General features: G+C 40.0%; 3 protein-coding genes across 4 annotated transcripts; 1 reads left to right on the forward strand and 2 right to left on the reverse strand.

The window, feature by feature from the left end:
- Positions 1–1,949: 1,949 nt before the first annotated feature.
- On the reverse strand, positions 1,950–3,930 carry olfm4.1 (olfactomedin 4, tandem duplicate 1). Its single transcript, XM_023283379.3, has 5 exons — positions 3,772–3,930; positions 3,495–3,668; positions 3,200–3,412; positions 2,981–3,128; positions 1,950–2,897 (listed from the first exon to the last, which is right to left on the reverse strand). Exons 1-5 carry the CDS (start codon positions 3,823–3,825, stop codon positions 2,068–2,070), a joined length of 1,419 nt encoding a protein of 472 aa, XP_023139147.2. The 5' UTR covers positions 3,826–3,930; the 3' UTR covers positions 1,950–2,067.
- Positions 3,931–4,071: 141 nt separating this feature from the next.
- LOC111577233 (leucine-rich repeat-containing protein 74A) lies at positions 4,072–9,481 on the reverse strand. Its single transcript, XM_023283385.3, has 13 exons — positions 8,981–9,481; positions 8,575–8,750; positions 8,382–8,489; positions 8,178–8,271; positions 7,881–7,930; positions 7,675–7,756; positions 7,445–7,530; positions 7,176–7,370; positions 6,988–7,083; positions 6,688–6,831; positions 6,502–6,606; positions 6,151–6,236; positions 4,072–4,924 (listed from the first exon to the last, which is right to left on the reverse strand). The coding sequence occupies exons 1-13, from the start codon at positions 9,087–9,089 to the stop codon at positions 4,315–4,317; spliced, it is 1,941 nt and encodes a 646-aa protein (XP_023139153.2). The 5' UTR covers positions 9,090–9,481; the 3' UTR covers positions 4,072–4,314.
- A 46-nt stretch (positions 9,482–9,527) lies between these two features.
- On the forward strand, positions 9,528–15,043 carry angel1 (angel homolog 1 (Drosophila)). Of its 2 annotated transcripts, none has more exons than XM_023283372.3 (10): positions 9,528–9,654; positions 11,323–12,189; positions 12,283–12,518; positions 12,618–12,687; positions 12,781–13,223; positions 13,370–13,511; positions 13,647–13,757; positions 13,879–13,912; positions 14,139–14,302; positions 14,411–15,043. In XM_023283372.3, the coding sequence occupies exons 1-10, from the start codon at positions 9,588–9,590 to the stop codon at positions 14,569–14,571; spliced, it is 2,295 nt and encodes a 764-aa protein (XP_023139140.2). In that variant the 5' UTR covers positions 9,528–9,587; the 3' UTR covers positions 14,572–15,043. The 2 variants fall into 2 exon arrangements, with proteins under 2 accessions (XP_023139140.2, XP_023139139.2); XM_023283371.3 differs by having other exon boundaries at positions 9,530–9,654; positions 11,296–12,189.
- Positions 15,044–16,951: the final 1,908 nt, after the last annotated feature.

Below are 16,951 nucleotides of genomic sequence, written 5' to 3' on the forward strand. Positions count from 1 at the left end.
CAGGATAAGAAGAATCCACCATATCATGTTTGACGTGAAAATAGGATATGGATGAGAAACATGCCATGTGTTGTGGTGTCTGACACCAACTTTATGTTTATGGTCTGTTAGTCTGATCTAGACTGTATTATATGACAGGACGAGGCAATTCTAACTGCAGATAGACACATAATACTTTACATTATTTTGATTTAATGCTATCTATTCTATTTATGCTTCATCATACTGTATAGATCACACTCATTTTTTATAGTCATCATCTTAAAAGTCAGCTTTCAAGTGAAGAGTGAGTGATTTGGACCAGTTTGTTTCTTTGTATTGCTTTTTCATTCATGCATTTAATTGCATTATTTCATGCATGAGACTGGGTTGGTGCATTTGAACATTTTTTTTCTTAAGATTAAATATTTTGCCACACAAGAACAATGAATGAAATGTCAAACTCCAAGAAATTACTATGCATGACCAAATTAATTTATTTAAAATGAGCCTGAAAAAATGAATCTGGAAAAAAATAATTAGCAAAGGAGCAAGATTGCCAAGTAAACCATTGTCTGTTTTATAGAGAAATGACTGTAAGGAAACAATTGGATTAGACTGAAAACTATGTAAATCATATACTGAAGGCTTTACAGTTACCATAGCTCAGCTCATTTTTTTACACCAGACATTTTCACACATCATGCTAACTAATACATTATGGTTGCAGTATTCATGTGTTTCTGTCACTTGTGTTGTTCATGCTGACTCCTGTTCTGGCTTACTGGGTCACCCACTGCAAATGGAAAAAAATGTAATTTATTTGCTGTTAACATGCCTGCTGCACTCTCCAACATCATAATAAAGATTAAAGCATTTTGGAAGAGTAGTGCTTCGGCCCTTAGTTCGCTTCTCTTTCACTATCTGTGCATTTACTAGTGCATGTTACTATTGCAGAGCATTAAATTAGTATTTTTTTCTCTTCTTTAAAATAGCCTTTGTCCTCACTGTCTGTGTGTACTCCTGGTTTGGAGCTGCATGTATCTGATCTGCAGTTACTGGTTTCATCAACCTGCTCAGTTTTAGTTATTTTCAAATGTTAGTCTTTTCTCTCCATTTTTCTGTTACCCCAACTGATGAAATCAGATGGCTGCCCTCCCTGAGTCTGTGTCTGTTGATGGTTGCATGCTGTTAAAAGGGAGTTTTTCCTCCCCACTGTCACCAAATGTCTGCTAAAGGAGGATTTGTTTGGTCTTGATCTTACTATGTGACTAAGATTTCTTAAATTATGATTGGGTCATATATAAATAACATTTAACTGTAGTGTGTTGGGGCTGCACAGTGGTTTGGTGGTTAGCACTTTTGCCTTGCAGCTAGAAGATCCCTGGTTAGAATCCCAACCTTTCTGCATAGAGTTTGCATATTCGCTCTGTGCATGCGTGGGTTTTCTCCCACAGTCCAAAAAATTTCTCAGGTTGATTGGTAATTCTAAATTGTCCATAGGTGTGAATGTGAGTGTGATTGTTTGTCTTTATATGTAGACCAATGCCAGATCAATTCTAATTGCACATTTCCTGACATATCAAAATTAGATATCTATTACATTACTTTTTAACCTGTTCTAGAAATGGGTTTCATAAAAATTGATAGTTTGATTCTCTTATTTTTTCTGAACTAAAAAGCACTGACACATTAAAATCCAAGATGCACTGATCATTCAATTTAGTATTTTGAATCAAGTCTCAAACTCTCAGTGTCATTTAAGAACTTAAAATTGCTCATTTAGAAGTGGAAGTGATTCTGCGTTTTGTTAAATGTTGTAAACAGGATTTTAAAGAGGATCATTCCTTCTCTCCTTCTCTGAGTACAGAATGATACCTCTTTTTACTTGATTAATCTTATATTTTATATAATAGTCATACTCTTATTTTCAGTCAGTATAAAATAGTACACAAAAACACACATGACACTTCTGTAATGCTTGAAATCCTTTATTAACAATCAAGAAGAAGGACAAATGATTCATGGTGTGAATCACAGGAGAAAAGTTGATGTGATGGGATTCTTCAATAAATCACAGGAGATTATTTAGGTCACAACATGTGGTGGCTGCACAGTGGTTGTAGCTGTGTGGTTAAACCACAGATGGTAGCTGAGATAGTAACCGTCATTGTACATGTAGAGCTTCTGGTCGGTGGGATTGTAGTCCAGGTTGGAATACTTCTCCCGGAACCTCTCAAAGCGAATGCTGATGTGGGTCTCCTGCTTTGTTTTGGTGTCATACATGTAAAATATCTCCTCAATGTGAACATCAATGGATCTGGTTGCATACAGAACACCACAGATCATGAAGGCATTGTTCACACCTGGTTTATAAACACTAGTCTGCCATTCCTCCTCTAAGCCAAAAGACGCTTCGTTTATTTTAGCAATGACCATCCGACCACCGGACTCTACTGTAGCATAAGTCACCCACAGGCCGCTTTCATCAGCAGCAAAGTCAAAGTTCTGATTGGGAGAGTTAGCATAAGAGATACTGGAACTAGCCTTAGGAATCACCCTAGACTCATATAACATGGTGGTGAAATTCAGCTTGGCCACCGAAAACGGTCTGTTGATCTGATAATACAGAGTATTACCACGGATGATAAAATTGTTCCCTGTACCAGTCCAGCCACTCTTTAAGGAAGTAGTCTGGAAAGCATTTCTCAAAATGAGGTTCTTGTAGTTAGTGTAGAACCTAATGGAGGAAATGCCTGCAGTAGTGGCTCCAGAGTACCAGTACATAGACTCTCTGTCAGGAAGAGGCTTTGAGTCTTTGCCCCAGCCTCCAAATGTGTAGCTGGTGCTTAGATGGGCATTCAGTTGGGAAACAATAGGCTGGCTGAGCTTGGAGATACCAGTGTGAGCACAAGAGCCTGCAGAGAGAGAGGACAGCTACGGTAGTTAAATGAGTACAATAGGGGGCTTACAACTTACATGACATTGTTAATGAGCTTACCAATGTTAGGGTTGAAAAGCTCCTGGTGGCGTCTCTCACACTCCTCCAGTTGCAGCTGCACCTTGACGTACTCTCGGCGGGTGACCAAAACAAGGTTCTTGTCGTAGGTCTTCTCCAGCCTATTCAAGGTCGCCACCACGGCTGTCACCTGAGAGATGACACGTGGTTTGACTTTAGATCACCATTTCCTCTAACGATGAGGTGACTTTCAACACATACCTCTACACGCACGGACTCAAAGACTGTGGTGGAGCCATTGATGGAGAGCTGCAGCTCTGCAATCAGAGCCTCCACTTGTTTAATCTCCACTTTTGTGTTTTGGAAGTCGTCTTCATTGTAAGCATCAGGGTCCTTCTCCATTTTTTCGATTTCAATAGTCAACTTCACGATCTTCTCTGCATACTCTGTCATCTTGGCTTCATAGTCCTCAAGCTGAAATCAAGTCAGAAAGAACATTTTTTTTGTCACAAATATATCATCATTTATTGCACTTGCTTCCAACCAGCCTGATTACCTTGCCCATCTCCCTCTCCAGTTTGTGTGAGATCTCCACTACTGTCTGCTCTACCGCCACCAAATCTCCTATAGGAAAAGTTGAACTGGGCAGGAAGGCGTCACAGGTACACCTGTCCCCACCTCCGCCTCCTGTCTCATTCCTCACACTCTCCTCACTCCACAGGTCTACAGGCTGAGGAAAGGAAACAGATGAACAGAGTTCAGCTTATCTCTAATGTGACTGGAGTGTCAAAGAATAAAGATCAATCAGTTGATCTAAGTCATGCCATACATACCCCCCAGGCCACTGTGGAGCTCAGCAGTGCTAAGAAATACAGAGTGCCGATCATTCTGGTGCAGTCAGAGTGATTATGATTGAGATAGCTGGATCTGCAGGACTTATATAGCCTGTCTGAACATATTGAAAGATGCAGCACCTGTCCTGGTTCACAGCATTGTTAGCCAAGGCACATGTCAAGATATAACACTTACACTTATCTTCAGCAAACATGAATTAAATACTCGGGTGTTTGTTTGAAAATCTCCATCAGTGTGTGGGTGTGCACCAGAATTCGAAAGCTAACAGAGTTCTCAGGTATTATGAGACATTTTGTTTCTGTAGATGGCTCATCTCGCTTAGTAGCAAACGGAATTAATTGCTGACTGATAGATGACTGTCTTATTTGAAAAAAATAAACAGCTGAATATGCTGTGCATGTTTTGTGTTGTTTTTGAGATTAGGGACATGATAGATAATGTAGCTCCTTCTTTGTTTAATAGTTGTGTATGACAAAGAAACCAGCATTACGTAGATCATATAACATTACATACAGTTCACATCACTTGACAGTTTGTGCTGGATTCTTGGAGTCTTTATCTGCACGTTTCTTTTGCTTCTTTTTCTTCACCTTCTTGGTTTTGACTTTAACCGCTGGCTGCTTGGCATTCAGAGCAGGCCTGGACCGGGTCAGGCTGTTAGTTGTGGGGCTCAATTTGCTGTGGCCCATCTCTGGATCGGAGCGAACGCCCTGAGCAGAGATGGACTTGCCTGGAGTGAAGCGAGGGGAGTCGTCCAGCAGGTTGGGCTGGGAGTAGGAGCGCATTGCAGGGGAGCTGGTCGGACGGTAAGGTGTGCTTCCTGTTAACATGGGCAGGTGGACGTGCTCATTGCTCAGATTAGTGACAGAGTAGCGACTGCTGTTGGACATGACAATGTGGTGCCAGGAGCTGAGAGGGGTGGCAGAGAAGTGCTGAGGACCACTTGAGTCTTCTTTGGCAGCTCCTGGAGATATGACCATAGAGCTGCGAGGTGTAACCGCCTCCACAGCGCTCTGGAACGTTTTCAGGATGCGATCGCTCTTCTGCTTCTCCTTCTTCTGACGGGATTCAACCTTCTTCAGCTGGCGGCGGTGATCCCTCATCATTTGTTTCCTTGTATCTGCCAAACCCCTGCACAGAAACATCATAAACGTCTCAGCAGTGGTGGAATATAACCAACTACTTTTGTTAGATATTGCATGCACTGTGATGCAAATTTGAAGTATTTGCACTTGACTTTTTTTTTGTATACCACCTTCTACTTCTGCTCCACTACATCTCATGGAAGAAATACTGCACTTTTTATTTCTCTACATGTATCTGACAACTGCAATTATTTTTACAGTGTGACTTTTTGTAATCTAAACTACTCAACAGTTTATACAAGAACCGCTGAAACAATTAGGATAAGATAAAACTTTTTTGATACATAAGTATATACATAAAAATAAATAAAATAAGTAAGCTAAAATAAGACTGGAATAGAAAAGTAAAAAGTAATACTGGCAAAAATAATGAAGTAATAAGTAACATCACAGATGATGGTGATATATTGCACATGATAATAAAATGTTACATGTGATGATAAAATATCACACATGAAACTGATATATTACACCTGAAAAATGAAATATTGCACATTAAATTGGCTATGTTGTACATTAAAGTGAAATAAGTAATGAACTAGTCAACTGACTGAAACTGGCGGCTATTTAGATACACACACTGAGAGAACTTTTGATGTCATATTGATTTTTTTCACAAACTAAACAATCAATTTATGAAAAAGATATGAATTAACAGAGATTCAAAATAACCATTAGCTGCAAAAGTACTTCAAAATTTGCTCCACCTCAACCAACTGTAACAGTAAAATTTGGGCTTTATATTAATACATGAGTTAAAATAATATAAAGATGTACACAACAGATCAACAGGCACAGTTTCTGCAATTAATACATTAATTTTGTATTTTAGGTACATTTCCCTGATGATATTTACAATGCAGGACTTTTACTTGTAACAGAGTACTTTCACCTAAGTACCAGGATATAAATACTTCCTTCACCAGTGCCTCGCTGACTGCTTTTTAGAAACTATTTACTGCATGCATCTCTGTGCTGTACGCAAACATCACACTTTTATGGTGTCAGTCTTTAAGGTGTCATTCAAGGTAAGAATCTGGACAAATTCCCAGCTCATAACTAAAACGTCGTCATTGAAAAAGTGATAAACACCAGCTATTGTAATAACTGGATGCCATTACTTTTTATGTTCCAAAGATAAACCATCACAGGCGTTTTCTGTAAAAATTTAGAAGCCCTTTCAATGAGTCATAAAGTAGGGAAAATACTCACCTGTAGTCGACCATTCCTGTCCGGTCACGGTCAAGTCTCTGAATCAGCTCCTCAATCTGGTATCGATCCAGAGGAATGCTTGATTGCTAAAACAGGTGCGCACACACACACACACACACACACACACACACACACACACACACACACACACACACACACACACACACACACACACACACACACACACACACACACACACACACACACACACACACACACACACACACACACACAAAAGAATCAGTTTCAAAGTTTCTTCTTTTATCATGAAAGATGTATTATATCATAGTAAAATGTGCCTGAAACTTAATTAAAATGTCATCGACTCAATATGTCAAATTGTTTGGAAACCTGAACGGCCTTCCTGAAGTCAGCAACTGGGACTCGCATGGTGCCGTCTTTGTCAATGTTCCGAAAGAAATCCCACAGACGCAGCTTGCGCTGATCAAGATAATCCTTGAGAGATGATAGAAGGGGTTTAACAGTAAGGAAAACGTATGATTATATTGAAAATTCTCATGGGATCCCCAAACAGACCTGGATGACTTTCATTGGATCAACGCGTTTTGGTGGCTTCTTAGCGATAAAGCCTCCCACCCCTCCATAGTGAACATCCAGACCAGGATGTTCCTGACAAGTCACCTCCAATAGATGCACAAAATTCTCATTTACCAGCACATTCTGTTTGGAGAAAAGACATGATGGTATACATAGAATACAGAGCATGCATTGTGCTTAAAAAAGAACTCATGCAATATTGTATTGATTAATACAAGCACAAAACTGAACTGATAAACCATTTATGATTGGGTTAACCTGTGACCAAATGTCACTCACACATATGTTGATCTCCTCCAAGGCCGTTTTCGGTGTGTTCTTCACCACATGGACCAGGGCCAGTGCTCCCTCTACTGTTAAAGCGTTATAAGCCAGCTACAGAAGTAACAGAATAAAACACCACCTTACAGTTTATCTAAAGCTGCACTGATGATGTATGTTACCTTAATTCAACCTTCTCCACCCACCAGCAGGACTCGGAGTGTGTCATTGAATTCGAGACCCCTGCAGAGCATGCTGACACCCTCGTTGGTGAGGCGGTTGTTGTTGAGGTTGAGATACACCAGTGTGTTGTTGAACTTCAAGGCCTCTCCCATGGCCAGAGCACCCTCATTCCCAAAACCGTTCCATGACAAGTCCAGGTGTTTCAACATAATATTCACCTAAACGTGGAAGATTGTGACTGCATTATGTATGCCAAATCAATGATTAATCTACTTTTGTTATAAAGCCACACCTTAAGTCCAGCACAAAAAGCCACAGCTCCTTTCATTCGAAGATGATTCCAACTGAGGTCCAGCACCTCAAGGCCTTCATTGTTTGCTGCAGAAAGAAAGACAGAAAACAAGAAAGAAACGTGAGCATTCTGATTGTTATTCATTGTGTATTTATCCCATAAAGTAAACCAAATAATCTGACCGCATCTAAAATGACAGTAAGTGCTACTAAGTAAGACTTTGACCATACCCAGCAGCTGTCCCAAATGCTCCCCTCCTCTTCCACGAAATTCGTTATGGCTCAGGTCCAGTTCCTTTATCCTTGAATTGGTCTAAATGTAAAAATAATATCACACTTACAACTTGTATTAGCAAATGAACTATTATTAGGATGTAACAAAACATAAGCAAATTATAATTCAACAAACAGCAGGAATGAGTTCATTGGTAACTTACTGACAGGGCATCTGCAAAATATCTAGCATCATCATCAGTGAATCTATTTCCTGCAGGGAAAGAAAATATGACCTGGGTAAATATGCAAAACAAACAAGATAATAACTGATTATTGTTTTAATTATCGCTGCTAAAATGACTGTGCATGGAGGAAATTGTTTTGTTTTATCGTATTTTCTCTTTCACAGCATAAGATTAAACGAGAAAACCATCACAACCTGTTTGTTACAACTGTGGATACATGAAAATGAATCTGCGAACCAGTGTTCACCCATCACCTTGCTGTGTGCACATTACCTGACAGTTTAATGGATTTTAATGAAATGTTGTCCAGCAACATTTTAGCCACATACTCAGCTCCAGCAGACTTCAGATGGTTGGCAGACAAATCCTGAAAAAAAAAAAGAAATGAAGAATTACTCTACTCTACTCTCCAGTTCACATACAGATTATCTGAAAAACACTTGTGCCCTCCAGTGGTCAGTTTGTAGTCCTACATACCAGGTGCTGAATGGTGAAATTAGCCCTCAACATCTCCACAAGATATTTAGCTCCCTCAGCTTGAATGTGATTGTCTCCCAGTCCCAGAGTGGTGATATGCATATCTGTCTGAATACAAACAAAATTAAATTAAATTAAAAAATCTAAATTTAAATTAGTCTCACTCAATAATACACTTGTATTTTAAACTCACCACTAAAGCAATAGCAAGTGCCTTACATCCCAAAGGTCCCAGTCCGTGGTGAGTGAGTATCATAGTTGGAGAGTTGAGGTTACGGATAAAGTAAGAGACTGGCACCACACCAACCAGCTTGCAGGCCTGCATGTACACTTCAGCTATGGACATCTCCTTGTTGTTCTTCTCGTTTTCTGCATGTAAGTAAGCCAACACAACGTGAGTAATACTTTAAAGGCCCTTGACTAAATAGTGAAATAATGGACATATATTTTACAGCAATCCTAAGTCAAAACATGCCATGTAGTTGCCTGTTTTTAGAAATTCTGAGGTGTTTTTACCTCACAAGGTTCACAATAAGACCTGCAAAACAGCTTTTATTATATTTGACCCAGAACTCCAGGAAATAATTTAATATTCTCACCATCTGACTCCGGGTCGATGTCAAACTCATCATCCGAGTCTTGGAGTTGAGCTGGGGATGGAAAGTCATCATCCTTTAAGCAGAGGGACTCGAAGGCGTGTATCGACATTACAGTCTGATGTCCAGAGTTTTGCTCATTTAGAAACTATTTCCTAGATACAAAGGGAATGCACCGTCTTTGAGAGACTTGTTCCTTTTTTCCCAATTGAATATGTCCTGTTAGAGCTGGTACTGTGAAATGAAATAGGCCAGTGCTGTGCAGCAGGTCATTCTAGCCCTCAGGTTATGTTTCATGTGTAGTGACATTAAAAATTCATGCCTTAGTGTAGATTCCATCCTGTGTTTTTAAAAACTCCAAGGAAAACACTGTAATTTTTTGCATGTGTTGTTGCATGTGATGTGTTTGGAGTAAATACATAAATTTGTAATATAATTATATTAACTTTTTATTTTTTTAAATTTCAAATACAATTCCGCGTTCTCATTATTTTTAGACAAATTTAATCACTTAGAAGAAGATACCAGTGACATATGACTTTTGCCTCGAACCTCCCACGTGACCACCACCTTCAGAGAGCGCATGCGTCGATTTTAGTAGTAGAGAAACATGATTGGAAGCTTGCTGTTTTATGTGCTGTACCCCTTTTCACGGTACCTGACCAGTCGCCCCTCAGGTAAATATTATAGCACGTTTTCCAAGGTGTGTGAGTTGGTAATTGTCGGCAGGGAAACTGTGAATCAAATCAAAGCTTCGCATGTGTTCCCCTGAACAGCTGCCAGAACCACACGGTCGCTAAATTTAGTCCGCTGCTAACTGAACACTTTTCTTGACTTTTGTTGGTGTCGCTGTATTTAAGTTGGTGATTCAGTTTTTATCCTTATAGGCTCAGTGCGACACGAGCTTAGCGGTTTTCATCATAAGTTAATGCTAACAGTTTCTCTTACGGGAAATGTGAACATAGAGTATGTAATGTTATTGTAACTATACTAACCTAACTTTAGGTCGTGGTTTAGCTTGCACCTGTCTAGCGCTTTTGACGCCCCCTTATGACGTCAGGACGCGACCACGTGCTCGCGTGTGTCATGTTGTGTAGTTTATGTTTATTTAGGAAGAGAATATTAAATAGCGTAACAGGATATGTACTACAGATGTCCGCAATTAAATTCTTCATATTCTACGAGATTTTCACATCGTGTTTCTTAATAGACAAATTACTTTTACCATTCATGTGTATGGAGTTCCCGTTTACATAAAATGTAATGGAAATATTAATCTAAATGAAAAATATCGTGAGCAACTACATGAACAATAAAGTGTAAAATATACTGTGAATAAAATTGTACTACAAAATTCCCCAAAAAACGTCAAATAGCTACAGAAATCTATGTGCTAAACTATTGCTAGTTGTAATTTCACTTAAAGTTATCTGCAGTTTTATTCTGACTAGTTAAGATTTTAATGCAAAGTATCTGCAATTCCCCTCAATTTGAAATCTAGACTTGGCCTTTTCTGACAATTTTTTTTTTTTTTTTTTTTAAAGGTTAGATCTATCTCCAAAAGTAAAAGTTCTTTTAGTCAGAATATTCATAGTTAGGGTAAATTGTGTAATTTATAATACTATACTGTATATTTATTATGACGTTAATTAGGTTATAATTCTCACCTTAATATGTATCATATTCAAATAAATCATTTTTTGTTTGTTTTTTTTGTAGGATTTAATCCCTAATATGTAAATTACTTTGGTATAATCACACCTTAAATCACACTACAGGGTCTTAACTGCAATATTTCATCTTGTTAAGTTATTTTCATTCATAAAACTTTTTACTGGAAGGCACTAGTTTTGACCAGGAAAAAAGACGTTGCAGGTATCTCTATTTTTGACAAATTGGAGGCAGCAGCAGCTCACCTTTTAAACATACTATGGCACTACAACTGTGACCGCTTACTACAATCTGCTTTGCTGCTTTGTCAGAGCTGCCTTCTAGTTAATTTTGACCATAATTTTTGTTCTCCGCAAACTCCTTGCAGATGAGCTCTTCCTATTTCACTGCATTTTCTAATGACCTTATCTACCACAGCAACCACCATTACTTATACTAACACTTTTCAAATCCTTTGCTGAGCAATGGGAAGCCTCATGCATAACAATTCAGACTACTTGTAATGATGTTTGAGTTATCTAACTATTGTTTTGACTAGTCAAAACTGAATTATAGATCTTTCTGTTGTTTTGAATTCAAATTCTGACTAGTCACAGTGCAACTACTACTTGTCAAAATGATGTTGAAATATGTAATGTTTATTCCAGACTCAAAAAAGGATCTCCTCCTTGCAGCAGTTAATGGCACGGCAGTGTGGGATGGTGGTGGTGTCACAACCAAGACGTTCACCCAATCTGAGACAACCCCGCTGGACCTTTGGCTCAGCCCAAACAGTGATTCAAAAGGACAAACGAAAGAAAGGGTAAAAAAATCTAACTCAGAAAAGGAAGACGTTACAAGGCCTGACGTGGACAAAGAACTGCTGATGGCTGTCCTGCATAACACAAAGAATGACACAGCTTTGAAGATGTGTGAAGTGCAATCTGAAGTGGAGGAGATAAAAACCGAGAACAGACATGGACCACAGCAGGAGAAAGCGGAAATTCCCAGCATGCAGGATGGGGAAATAACGATCCACTATAGTGTGCCGAATTGGAAGCAAGAAAATGGACATATTTCCCCAACTGAGGACATCAATCCAGAGCAAACACTTGGGGAACAATTAAAGTCCCTGCAAACAGAGGACAACACACAAGAAAGTAGCTGTCTAGTACAGGAACAAACACAGATACAAGCCTCGGAGGAGTCAGTAGTTATAGCTGATATCAGCACAACCGAAACTACTTGGTCAGCCAAGGGACAAATCCAAATACCACACAAGAAAAAGTCGCATAGTCCAGCTGAAGTAACTGAGTGCTGGGATGAATATGTAGTTCCTGCTGCAGATGAAACGTGCAATGGTGCAAACAACTCTAAGATGATATTTGCCTCCCTTCTCTCCAACGCTTGGACTGACCTTGACCTCAGCAGACAGAATGATGCACAAACGGCATGGCACTTCCCTGCAGGGCCTGGTCTTGCAGAAGAAGTGCAGTGCCCACCATGGGACTATCCTGCCATGAGCTACTACCCTTCAACAGAACCAACAATGCCCTTTGAAGGTGAGGATCACATTTTTTTTTCTCAGTTGTAGTATTTTCAGTAGTTTAATATCGATCTCTGTGTATGTGTTTGTATGCTTACCTTCCATCTAGTGATGTGGAGAGTGTGGGAGGATTTAGATGATGGGGCCACCACAGCAGAGGCTGCCCTGATACCCTTCCCACTGACAAAGGCAACAATGGACTTCACTGTCATGTCCTACAACATCCTTGCTCAGGACCTGCTGGAGCTTCATCAGGACCTGTACACACACTGCCCTCTGGAGGTTCTGGACTGGAACTACCGCTTCAGCCTGCTTGTGGGCGAAATCCAAAAATGGACACCAGATGTGAGTCTGATGCACCATTTTCTGAAATTTAAACTAGCTGCATTTTATATCCTATATTGCTTGTCCACCAATGATTTGTGTGTGTCTTCTTGTGTGCAGATTGTGTGTCTCCAAGAGGTGCAGGAGAACCACTACCATGAACAACTGCATCCCTTCCTGTCTGAGATGGGTAGGTCACCTGAGACACACCAGTGGAAGAATTATGCTGGAAGATATTGTGACAAAGACATCACACACATTTGTGTTCATGTTGTTGGTTCAGGCTACACCTGTGTGTACAAGCGGCGCACTGGGACCAAGACAGATGGCTGTGCTACTTGCTATCGCAGCAGTTGCTTCTCTCAGGTAGTTGTCACTGAGCTGGAGTTCTTCAGGCCGGAGACGGAGCTGTTGGACCGGCACAACGTCGGCATTGTTTTGCTGCTTCGGCCAGTGGTTGCTCAGGGGTCAGAGGTCAAGGGGAAGGCTCCTCCCCTCTGCGTGGCCAACACCCATCTGCTCTTCAACCCCAAGAGGGGCGACGTGAAGCTCGCTCAGTTAGCAATAATGCTGGCAGAAATCAGCAGCGTGGTGAAGTCCTGCAAGGCCAAAGGTGAACACTGTAACGTTGTACTGTGTGGAGACTTTAACTCTGTCCCACACATGTTTCTGTACCAGCTGATCACCACCGGCGAGCTTTACTACCAGGGTCTGCCTGCGTGGATGGTGAGAGAGAAACAGTGCATTGCCTAATTACTTGCTGTGAACTGTTTTAGAATAGATACGTTAAGCTTTTTATTTCAGGTTTTCTACTACGATGCCTGCAGCAGTTACCTCTGTATAACCTCGTATGTATTCATCATGTCTTACAGATCTCAGGTCAGGAGGATCTGTCATATAAGGTCGGTTGTTACCGACTGTTTGCTCCTTTGTGGCCCAGCTCTCTGGGAATCACTGACGACTGCCAGTACACTACTGTCAACACGATGCTTGACAGCCAGAGTCCCAAATCAGGTTTGCGTCTCACTGAAGTCACATTGATTTGTTTGTACTGTTGTTTTTGCTATCTTGATCCGAGGAGTTTGTTTCAGTCTTTCATGCTATATTTCCTGTTTTACTCTACTTGATATGTTTGTTCTACTTGTGTAGGGAAATGCCAGTACAGCCATGACTTCATGCTGCAGCTACGCTATTGTCCAGCTGCATGTGTCCGTCCTCAGTACCTGAAGATGATTCCAGGGGTCACTGACAACACACCAGGTGGTACAAACATACAACACAGAATCCACAGCTTGTGACCTGCAGTCATTTTGCCATTTAAAGCACCAATTTCCTCAGTGTAGTGTTTGAAATCTCTAAAAATTCTTCTTGCTGTGCACAGATGCTTCAGAGGGAAATCAGCCTTATGAGAAAAGGTCAGTTTAGCTGCAGGCATTTATTACCTGTTATTACCTGAGACTCACTAAACAGTACAATAAATGTTAAAGCTATTCCAAAAATAAAAAATATTCATCTCAGCGTAATTATTCTGCCATTTGGAAATTTTGTATTTGTATTATGTACAAAAAAAAAACACCGAAAGTTGGAGTAAAACTTAAATGGAAATGTGATATATTTATCATAAATCTTCTAAATTGGCAGTTTCAGACACACTATCAGTCATGGGTTGGACCTGGAGTCAGTCTATAAACACATCCTCCCAGGACCTGGCTGTCCAGAAGTTACAACTCTGCACTCTGAAGGAGGCAATACTGTTGACTACATCTTCTACTCCCCAAAACGCAGCTTTACCTCTGATGAAAAAGGTATGAGGACATGATATGAAGCAGCAAAGTAACTGAAATGTTGCAGTGCTGAATGAATTATTTGCTACTTTAAATAACTTATGTGACATATTTTTTTCTTTTCCCCAGCTGGCGCCGAGTTCGCCAGCGAAGGTCTGAAGCTTATTAGCTCTCTCTCACTCCTGTCTGAGGATGTCTTGTGGTCAATGCATGGACTTCCCAATCACATATTTCCTTCTGACCATCTCAGTCTTGTGGCCAAATTCCAGCTGGATGTGAATACTGCATGATAGGAAGGACTTGTGGTTGAATTCAGTAAAATGGATATCAGAGGGGAAGTTTTTTCTGTTCATAAGATTCAGATCATGCTCTGCACAAATGTGTTTTGTTAGTATGAATAGCATTACTTGTGGTTCACCTCTGGCAACATTTTGTAACTGAAAAAAAGGTACATTTTTTGTTTAAAGAGCAAAGAAAGCAATAGATGCCAATGTTCTGTCTCATTACATGTGGTTTTCATCTGTTGCATGTTTTAGAGTTATAACTGGGATGTGACAATTCTTGTTGAATTATGCTGTAGTAAAAAGAAAAAAAACAAAAAAAAAAACAAAGGCAGTGATTGCTTTAATGGGTCTGATGATACATTGACCTGCTCATTTTGCTGTTGCTAAATGCTTTAAATTTTCGTTTATTTTAAACTTAATTTTGAAAGCGATATATTTTGAGGTGATAAAAATGTTGAGTAAATATTTTCCAATAATGTGTGACTATGTTTTTCACTGGAAAAAAGCCTTGGCTGTAGGCATTCTGCTTTCTTTTCCACATGATATCTCAGAAACTGACTTTTACTTAATCAAGGCCTGCATTGTATATCTAATGTTTGGGCCGTATAAACTGTCACAGCACAGTAGATCAATGGGATTCTGTGTTCATATAGTTTTATGCGTGACAAAGGTAAAACCCACATATAGTGTCTTAGTAATTTAAAAATATCCCTTGTATTTGGTGCTATGGTGATGGATGCTGTCTAACAAATGCGTCCAAAACCTGCCATAGATGTTTAACTAGGTTGAGATCTGGTGGCTGTAAAGTCCGTCACCCTCTCTGACCCTATGGATGTGGTTCTTGTCAACCTGGAGGAGACCACTCCTATCAGCATGCAAGTGTTTCATCAGACAATAAAGGTGAGCACTCAGAACACTATTGTATACACACTGCCTGGCCAAAAAGTCCTCACCTGGATTTAACTAAGCAAATAGGTAAGAGCTTCCATTGGATAATTACTGCAGTGATGAATATGTTTCAGCTGCAACAACTTATTTAACCCTAACTGATGCAGTGAGGAGCGTCTCATTTCTTAAACAACCATGTCGGAAGACATATCCTGTGGTCATGGGAAGGATATTAATCTGTCCTAGAAGGGTCAAATTATTGGCCTGCATCAAACAAAACAACTAAGGAGATTTATGAAACTACTAAAATCAAGTTAAGAACCGTCCAGTTCATTATTGAAACCTGGAAGAATAATGGTGGACCATCATCTTCGAGGAACAAATGCGATTGATCGTGGTCTGATGAGTCCAGATTTACTGTCTTCCAAAGTGATGGGGCATCAAGGTAAGAAGAGAGGTTGATGAAGTGATGCACTCAGGTTCAGGTTTTTCTTTTAAGTCGTCACTCGTCTGTATGTTCTGAATCTGGACAGATGTGGATGTAAACTGCAACCAGACAAGTTGGCGGACAGCTGTGAGGTTATAATTGTACTTTGCTCTTTAGTGAAACACAAAGCACATGTGCAATCCTCCAGTTTGTGCATAATAATGTTGTTTGTTTTTCCTGGCTCTAGCAAGTGAAATGCATCCACTAGTAGGAAATCATCTAGTTTTTCTCCCTGTGTATCCTTACCAAGTCTAGTGCTGAGACTGTGACCTGAATGTTGGCTCAACCCCTCCCTCCCCACTGCACCGAGGCGCTCAGTTTGTCATTGTGCATGAGTGTGAGTATGTCTGGTTGATGCATGAATGAATAATTCATGCATACAGTTGAGTGTTAATGCATGATGGCGCTCAGTGAGGGGAGTCTTTTGTATGTGTGGGCTGTAGAATGTCTGCAAAGATGTTCCTCATCGTCATTGGGACTGCTTTCACTCACCTCCCTTATTCATCATGCTCATTTGTGTCAGTATGCTATGTAAATACACACAAATTGTAAACTTTAATATAGAGGAATCAGACTGTGTGTTCCAGCTCCGCCTGTGGCATCAAATGCATGAAAGACAATGAAGTAGGTCAGTAGGTTTTTATCCAAATAGGGCATTATGCCTTCTGTTTCTGCACTATCTCACACTGATAGACAACATGTTTGACACTTGGGAGTCCACTGGAAGGGAGGATACACATTTGTATGTCTTTCTTATGATTTATCTTTCTTCATAATTCAACAAGGGCAACTGCCACAATAATAACTAACTTTTACTCTATCGAGTGCTCCATCTAAACAGTATTTTAGCTTACATGCAGCCTACTTAGAGGTTTATTATCTGCCTGTGCGTTAAAGTAGATCCTTGATAACCAGTTTTCTTTGACTGCAGCAGCAATCAAACCTTATTAGCTGACTGCGGTGCTGTGGGGCAGATCCATCTATTTGGGGATCCATAAAGCAGCAGGATGA

Source organism: Amphiprion ocellaris, chromosome 20, assembly GCF_022539595.1.
Source record: "Amphiprion ocellaris isolate individual 3 ecotype Okinawa chromosome 20, ASM2253959v1, whole genome shotgun sequence".
NCBI lineage: Eukaryota > Metazoa > Chordata > Actinopteri > Pomacentridae > Amphiprion > Amphiprion ocellaris.